Genomic DNA, 9120 nt, shown 5'->3' with positions numbered 1-9120 from the left:
TTTAAGGGGTCGTATGTTAGTTCATTGAACATTTCCTCACGCTGTAATACTATCGCAATGATATATGATACTGTCCGTTCAGCTTTAATTCCTAGTGTATAGAGTACGAGTATTAGTTCAATAGGATAAATTATTTGTACAATATACTCAAAAACTCAGAAGAAGTGTATAATGGTATGGTAAAAATGTAGCACAGATGGTTCTCTCTTTTAATATTGGCTTAGGGAGTCTACTTAGCCAATCTCACTTCGACACATTGTCACTTCCTTGTTCGTTGTACTACATGACGGATACAACACAACCTACCTGGCGTCCTTCAGTTTTCTCTTGATCAGGTACATGTCGTTGTGCACACGTTGAACTGCTGCCAATATGGCCAAGAGTACGCTTATCGCGTACATTCTGTGGCTTTTCTTTGGGTGGTTTGGACTGCATCATTTCTACCTTGGTCGCGATCGACATGCCTTCGTGTGGTGGGCAACTTTTGCCGGTGGTTTTGGCTTAGGATGGCTTAGAGATGCATGGCGGTTGTACGAGTACGTTGAGGAGGCCAATGAGACGGCCGAATATATGAGAGTTTTGGTGGAGCGTATGCGGTCTTACAGCAAACCGGCGTTCAGCGGAGCCAGGTTCGCAGGGCAACTCTTCGTCGGTTCGCTGTTCGGATATTTAGCTCTGTTGGCCGTCCCAGAAGAGTGGGACGAAAAATTCAAATATATTCGTATAATTTTAGTCCCCGCTGCCGTTGCTATCGGAGTTCATATCGTTGCTAACATTGGAAGAGAGCAATCGCCATTTAAAGCTATTGCTATTGTAGCGTATATCTTTTCGGTCCTTATTTTCGCTAATCCTAATTCAATATCGTATCTGGCAATTGTTTGCGCTATCACCGCTCAGTACAACAGATCTTATCGACGTACAACGAGGAAGAGGAGTTTTTGTGCAAGGATACTCATCCTTGGATGCGCAGGTGAGACGTTTTACGTCCTTTTGAGCTTTTTCCGTCAACCTTGTTACTGGTCGAGAACAACATCCGTGGCTAGGCACACTGGACCAAAAGGGGCATCCTAGTAATTGGGGGAAATCCCCCGATCAGAAGAAAATAAATCCCCATCCTATCCCCGCCGAACAGGAGACTCTCTCGCGATATGGAGGCAACCTTTCATATAACAGTACTAGTTGAAAACCGTACTTGGAAGAGCTTTATAAAACTCATATAACATATTTATGTTGTCTCCCGACAGGGGAAGTATCTCTAGATCTCACAGGAAGAATGTCCCCATTTGTTCTAGTGTGCCTTGCTGAAAAGTGAAAGTGAAACAAGATTTCATTTTTATCGACAAAGTAATTTTAAACGTAGCTTATAGTTGTACATGTACTTAGCGCATTTTACATTTGAAATGCTTAGCAAAGTACTTATCTAAAGACGAATTTTAATGCCAATTTTGCATCAACTGAACCAAAGCAAACGTTTTATTACGTGTATGTCAAAACCGAAAAATCTGTAGTATTTTGCTGTAAATCAGAGCACAGATTTCTTCCTACGTTTGACAATAAAATTTAAAATAGGGTCTTGTATATTTGACAGCTCGTTTTTCCTTCATCATTTTGGTCTTGTGTTCCAAAGAATGGCTGTCTGTTTTTACAGAGTGTTGATGCTCTCTTTTGAAACACAGTCACACAGGTCAACATTCTGTCATATTGAAAGTAGAAAACAGGTTCAGCAAAGTTCGAGAGTGAGAAAAAAGGAATCAATAATTCACAGAAATAAAATTTGGTTTCAGGCTCTGTGGTGACTATGTGCTGGATTCTGTTCCTTGCAAACAATGCATCTGTAACTACAGCTGACGGAGAGAATGTCAAACTGCGAGATGCTTTCGTGCATTTCTACAATTCACCAGCTTGGCAAGAGTTCAAGGAGACACTATACAAACTCTATGAGAGAGGACGTACACAAGGATGGGACCATCTGTATGATGAGTTTGTTCAGTCACTCGATCCCCTTGGAGAAATGAATGCCCATCAGGTGGGTCATCTTAATTCCCTACAAAAGAACCTATGAAAACATTGACTCAACAGTTTTTCTTTATTCATTGATAAATAATGTGTATTCTCTTTCACTTGTGTCTTCACAATCTTCCTTTTGAAGGGGAACAGCTTATAGGAAATGATAATGAGCCAATCTTAATAACTGCTTAGCTTTACTTCTGTTTTAACAAGTAAATTATTGAAAGCTCTGTGAGGTATGTAAAATCAACATTATGATGTACTCCTATGAGATGTATCTCAAAGAAGTAAGATGGAACACCAATATTTGTCATATTTGCCTCTTCTGTTTATCTACAACATATACAATTAGGCCAGAGTAAAAAGGTTTCTTTGTATCCTCACACAAGTAGGTTATCAGAGTTTTTCAGGTAAAGAAAACTTCTAATGCAGAACTTTTCATTGCTAACACGTCTTCTTTTGCAAGACAAAGCCTGTAGGTAAAAAAAAGGGATGACATGCTATCTCAACTGTAGAGGGCGCTCTATAAGTTACATTGCTGCTGTTCTTCCAATGTGGCAGGTACTTGGACTAGAGCCGGGGGCGTCACAGGAGGAGATAACTAAACGTTATCGAAAACTTGCAAAAGAATGGCATCCAGATCGACACAAAGAAAACAAAGGAGAGGCAGAGGAGAAATTTATAGAAATTCAGAAAGCGTATGAAACTTTGTCTGATATCAAAGCAAAAAGAGCAAGAAGAAATCGAAGGAGCCAAGATTCATATGGAGATTTCCACAGGGGCTCATAAGGGTAAGCTCAGAAACATTTGCAAGTACATGTATCTTGAAAATTATACTTGAGAAACAAATATTAAAGTGAAAATCTATCATAACTGCAACCATCAAAGTTAAATGTATTGAAATATATGTACACCGTAACACAGTACATACATCACAAAGTTTACCTTCTCACTTCTTCATGTTTTGTCGGAATTGCTCTTTCTTGAGAAATTGATGAGGGATTCAACAAATTTTTATTCTGAAAAGATGTCCATTTTGTTTCCTTCTCTGTTTATTTTCTGATTGAACATCAACATTTTCTTGGTGCTTTTGTAAAACCAGAGTAAAAATCAAGAGTGGAATATATCAATAACCTATTGTACTTATGACTGTAAGGTGCAGTTATCTGGGTTTTTTAAAAGTATCACTCAAACTTAATGACAGTTTTCGCATCAACATAAAGCAATGTGTTCAAGATAATTGTAGAATGCCATTATTCTTAACTACATGCACTGTGTATGTTGTGGCAGATCTGTTCACAGATAACCTTTTCTCATTTCAGGGTAATGCTGCCATGGGTCAGGGTTGTGTTGAAATGTCTAATGAAGACCACAGTACTGAAGATGTACAAATCATGGTGCTTAATTAAAGTGATCTGATTAGTGGTAATGTATTAATAATCAGATGACCTCTTCATCATTCATCAAGGTTTAGACTTGCTATCATTTGTAAATTATTGTAAACTTTTCTGAAATATATATATTAAATAATGCATCTTTTCACCACTTTTTTCCCAGAACATAGACTTGAAACAATGTGCGTATATCCTACATGTTAAGGATGGGGATAACTATACTTTTTGTTAGAGGCTGTAGTCACAATTATTTTATTATAGTGCTGTAACCTTTATTTAACAAAGCATTGCATGCTGCAGTGTGTTTGTAAAAGGTAATATAAGCTGGTTTATGATACCATTGGTAAACTGAACCAATCTAACAAAGGAACACAGCATACCAGGTTTATATAGCAAGCCATTCAGCAGTGTAAAGTAATTGCAAGGATGACTGCATGAACCAAATCCTAGACTATATGCAAGGAATGAGTCTATTTTTGTAAAAAAATGTGTTATTATGTGTTCAAGACAAAAATACCCAAAACATAAACTTGAAAGTCTTCATTTGTAGCATTATTCAGTACATGTAGATGTGAAGCTACTTGCTTTTTTTAAATTCCAAACAATAACCTTTTATTCTCTTTTACAAAGTACTATTTTGCAGTCTGAGATTCTGTAAATTTTCACAGGAAAAATCATGATTCAAAGTGAGAGATTTGCTGGTTTCAAATAGTTCTTCAGGAATAGAAATAGGGTAATCTATTAGCTTGATAGCTACATTTGTACAACACTGCAACATAGATTTGTGATGATGTAGGGCATTAAATCAATGCTCAGTGTCCATTCTTTGAAGTGTAGTTGTAGCTATAAGACAATCACTTCAGAAACTCAAAGTTTATAAGACAAATATCCACAGCTACTGACTACTTTCTTTCAACCCTGTGTGTTCCAACAAACCTATTCAGAGGAGAAACAAGTTCCTTCAGGCTCCCCCCTCAAATTTTTTTCTTAGGTAGGATATAGATTCAGTATGCTAAAACTAACCCTAACCCTAAACCCCTCCAGAAGTTGTATTTGATGTGCTTCTTCCAAGGAAAGTCCACAATTAAAGTGACTTTTTTGGGATGGGGCCTAAAGGAACTCTTGCCTTCAGAGGAATACACACGTACCAAAATCTGGTGACTGTAGTGTAAGCGTTGAATAGTTCTGTAATAGCATCACAATTTCACTATTTTGGTTTGTACATGTATAACTTTTCCACTCTGATTTAAATTCAAGGATTTGTCAGTAAAACAGTAGAAGCTATTGTTAGGTAGCACTTTCACTTTGATTTAATTTAATGGATATCATCAATCAGCAAAAAAATTGTAATTTCCAGTGAATAATTAATGCTTTTACAGTACTTTGTATATGCGTGAACCTGGTACATGTATGATTGCTACTAGTTCAGAAATACCAGCATTACCTGTTCCTGAAGTGTCCAGGAACATTTATTGTCAAATATAATGCCAACAGTAACTCATAGAAATTGAGATGTAGTCTTGCAAAGAAACATGCTCCAACATCTGGGATCTCATGTTAATTGTACATGTTTGGTTCTTTTCAGAAATCGTCAAAAACTTTTCACTTGAAATTTGAAAAATTAGAATTGATTTTATAAAGTCTTGTATAAAGTGTAACATGATCATGTTTGTGGTTTAGGACAGTCTTGCAAAAATTCCACGTACTAGGACTTTCACAACACCAGCAGTCTGCAGTAGATATGCTGTAATTATCAGCTGTTTGACAGTCACTGCCAAAAGCCGTTAATGTTGTCACAAGCCATCATTAGACATCACACAAACAAATATAAATTCTAAAATGATTTGAAAATCATATTCAAAATGTCATTAATATAATATGTTTGTGATTTTAAAGTTAAAACTTTGTAAATGCTGAAGCTTGTACAGGAGTATGAACAAAAACCTTGCACACTGAATATACTTTCTGAAATAATGACAAGCGCTGTAGTAGTCTGAGCACCAAACTTATCAACACCATGATATATCAGCTTTACCTGGCTATGCAGTGTATTTGATACGAGTGTAACCTTTCTACATAAGTGCTATGTTTTTATGTTGACTTTGCTTTGTTGAATTTCCTTGCTTTTACTTGCCAAGGCAGTGTTTGATGACAAGTCTTAGAAAGATTTCTGTAATGTTATCCAATAATTTTCACAAAATTGAACGGAGTAAAACCCATCATCCTATTTCACAGAATGCATGATGCTGTTAATATTGTGCAATGAAAATTTATTAATCCTGATATTACTTGTATGCTTTTCAGAGTGTATTTTTTGTGTAAATGAAACAATTTATAAATATAAAAACAACTTTTTACTTTTATTGCACAGAATGTTTGATTGTTTGATTACTACACTCATGTCCAAAGAAGACAAAATACTTCAGTTGCTTTGGGGAACTGCTTCTTTTGTTGTCAAGAACTTGAGTGCCTCGTTGATTTCTGGGAGTTTTTCTTCACCTTGTGTGTTATGCCGCCCTCTGGTGTCTGTGTTATTTATAGATTTCACCCGAGGCACATGGACTGATGGTAACTGCAGAACAAACAATGAAGACACACTATTACAAGGTGGTCATAGCAAACATCATTGTCAAAATTGAAAGAAATGTGAAAAGCCCTATTATATCTGCCTTTGCATGTGTCTCAGCAATCCAGTATGTGATAGACGTTCATTAACCCTCAGTAAAACGAGTTTAAATATCAGTAGCAGTTACCTGGCCCACTGTAGTGATACAAGAATGTACTCGAGCTGGCACTGTACATATTTCAAATCAAATCTAGTCAAATATTTTATTTTCCAGTAAATTTTAAAATGTAATGGAAAATTTCCTTTGGTTTCACAGAGTTCCAACTGTACAATAAAGCCATGGTACTGACATGCAACAGACAATGTACAACTCGGTGATACTGAACTGATCTACAAATACACCTAAACAAGACTGAATTATAATTGAGAGAGTTCAGAGTTTAAAGAGGACTGCTCACAACTGTTATTGGACTCCCCACCACCTGCTACCAAAACACACAGTATACAATGAAACCCTGTAAGTTACAGGAGGTGTACTGTATAATAAAGAGCATTACTTTTGTTTTAGAAATCAGATCATTAGACCTCCCTCAGTTCCTAAATGTCAAGAATAGATCATGTGAACTAACCGTCGATATTTTTTCAGCCTTTTGATCACTGTCAGAGTCTTGACTTGCTAGTGATGACAGACTTTCTTCTTCACCGATGTGTGGTATGATAACTGCAGGAGCACTGCTCCATTCGTAGTGGGATTCCAGTTTGGACAAAGACGACAAATTGTTACTTCTCCTGTTTGCAAAATAAGAAATACAGTCAAGTCCTACATATGGGATGCAGATCAGCAATTTAGCAGCAATAATTGAACTATACAACAGATGAACACTGTTTATAAACTCATGAATATCATACTTGTCGAACCTCTAACAGTGGCATCAGAAAACCATGCTATTATCCCTTGGCATTCCCAATGTTATTTCTTTATTGAGAAAGTTTTCATCTAAAGCACTTGGGCGTTGACCCAATTGAATTTTCACAGTTCATCAAAATATTGCATATACAAACGATTACCCAGTTCCATGGCCATTTTAAAGTACCATGAAAAGAAACTGAACAGTCACATTTGAAGGGTCAAGTAAAAGTTACACGTCAACTGTCAATTAAGATCTGTAATTGAGCAATGCCTGTGGAGTGATGGATTGAATAAGCAGTCTGGTATAAGCCTATGGCTTTTGCTTGGGAAATTGGATTACCATTCAAGGACTGGGGGGTTGGGGTGGGGGGTGGTATGATATTTGATTTTAATTCAACTTAAACTTCAATTGACTATATTTATTCACTTGGTAACATGACAGGTTAGCCATACTATGATATTTATTCAAACAACAATACAGCATTTGGAAAATGTCATGAGATGTCTTGAGAGCCTGAAAGCTTCCCCTTACCTCCTGCTTTGCCAGTGATGGTGTAGTCTATCTAGGATCTCTTCTGGGGATGTTACATTAGAATGCTGGGCTTCTTTTTTCCTTCTCTCTAATGCTCTCTTCATTGTGTGCTGTTTTGAAAGCTGTGTGATCCTATCATAGCTAGGAACCGCTGTAGTCCATGTCATGTTTAACACTCCAAATTTGGTACTTCCAGTGGTTCTGTAGGAAACAAACACTGATTTAGAACAATGTGCTCTACCCACTGAATCTGTAAATAAACCTACTGTTACTGGGACTTGTTACACACACATCATTGAGCAATTCACTACTCACACCTGTAATGTCACATTGTAGTCACCTGCCCAAGTTTATCATGTGTACTCAGAACTTGTAAAGATTGCCTTTAACCCTTTGCACCCTGACCCCTGGTACGCTATGACGTCATCGGACAATTCTGTCCGAGCGGGGTTCAAAGAGTTAAGAAAATACGCAAGGTCAGCTTCACAATGACTGATGCAAACAGATAATTCAAAGTGTGATCTAGTGAATTTGCAGCATGTAATTGCCTACTACTGCTAGACAGACTTCAAAGGGACAAAGTCGGCCATTTTTCATGAATTTTGTTTCATGCAAGATTACTACTGTTTGACATGTTGAAAGATACTGAGTGAATGAGTGACCATGCATATATTTGACCCCAGTTTTAGACAACTATCATGAAAATTAATTCATTTTCGCGATGGTTTCATGTATCGTGTGTAAAACCGGGGTCGAATATATGCATGGTCACCCATTCATTCAGTATCTTTCAGTATGTTAAATAATATAAATAATATCTTGTATCAAACAAATTCATGAAAAATGGCCGACTTTGTCCCTTTAACGTCAACTCAGCATTGTAAATGGTGTATACATACTCTCTATTGGTGTGTACATCCAGCTTGGCTGGCATGGACTCTATCACATGCCAGTGCATTTCTTCATCAATGTGCTGTTTCTTTCTATCTATCATAGACAGCTTCTTGAGTAGTCTCTGTCCAGCCACACCATCCGTCATTTCAACGTCGTCATGTAGGTACACAATTGGAGGCAAAGTCATCTCTTTCAATTCTCTTGCTTTGCGCTGTTTCTCATAGAACTGTTTCCTTTGTTGAGCCGTTGGTCTCTGGAATAATTCTCTCCAATTTTCTGTTGGAATGCCATAAAATTGACTTTGGTCATGTTTGTCATCACATGCTGTTACAAGTGCATGTCTTCAAATCATAGACAGTCATCTTAACTGTGTATTTGCATACTGGTCAAGCCTGTTCACCTCTGTGGTCTTGGCCAGATTTGCTGCTCAATCAGGGTTACTTATGTTCATGACCTGTTTTGAATGGTGTGGCTAGACTTGGATAATAGGAAGTTGCTGGTAAGGGCTTACATGCAGTACGCTGTCTTACTTTAAAGGTACCAGTTACCATATATTTTTGGACTACCACTTTTGGGGGGTTATATTTTGAAGCTTATGGTGTGAATGAAGTTTTCTCAAGCTTAGTCTTGTAAAAATCTGGATTTGTACCTCCCCCAATAGAGAGAGAGATGATGGCCATTTTGAATTTCAAATATCAGTAAATATAGGTGACTTTGTTACTCTAGTTCCAAAATTTGCATAGTGACCCAAGATTTTTAATCTTGATTTTGAAAGAGAACAGTTGAAAGTTTGAGCAAAGGTTTAACCTTTTGATTT

General features: G+C 37.1%; 2 protein-coding genes across 2 annotated transcripts in view; one reads left to right on the top strand and one right to left on the bottom strand.

Annotated features, from left to right (window-relative positions):
• The first annotated feature begins 252 nt into the window (after positions 1-252).
• Positions 253-5774, top strand: LOC139144092 (dnaJ homolog subfamily C member 22-like). The gene is made up of 4 exons (XM_070714763.1): positions 253-970; positions 1785-2026; positions 2569-2798; positions 3330-5774. Exons 1-3 carry the CDS (start codon positions 373-375, stop codon positions 2794-2796), a joined length of 1068 nt encoding a protein of 355 aa, XP_070570864.1. The 5' UTR covers positions 253-372; the 3' UTR covers positions 2797-2798; positions 3330-5774.
• Positions 4853-9120, bottom strand: part of LOC139144087 (uncharacterized) — a 30502-nt gene continuing 26234 nt past the window's right edge. Inside the window, exons 18-21 of the mRNA XM_070714759.1 lie at positions 8309-8579; positions 7410-7610; positions 6597-6756; positions 4853-5973 (exon numbers count right to left, since the gene is read on the bottom strand). Coding sequence (XP_070570860.1) covers positions 5824-5973; positions 6597-6756; positions 7410-7610; positions 8309-8579 — 782 coding nt within the window. The 3' untranslated portion in view covers positions 4853-5823. The remainder of the gene's footprint in view (positions 5974-6596; positions 6757-7409; positions 7611-8308; positions 8580-9120) is intronic.

This window comes from Ptychodera flava, chromosome 11, assembly GCF_041260155.1.
Source record: "Ptychodera flava strain L36383 chromosome 11, AS_Pfla_20210202, whole genome shotgun sequence".
Taxonomy (NCBI): Eukaryota; Metazoa; Hemichordata; class Enteropneusta; family Ptychoderidae; genus Ptychodera; species Ptychodera flava.
Note: the sequence above shows the minus strand (reverse complement) of the source record. Positions and strands in the feature narration are given on the sequence as shown.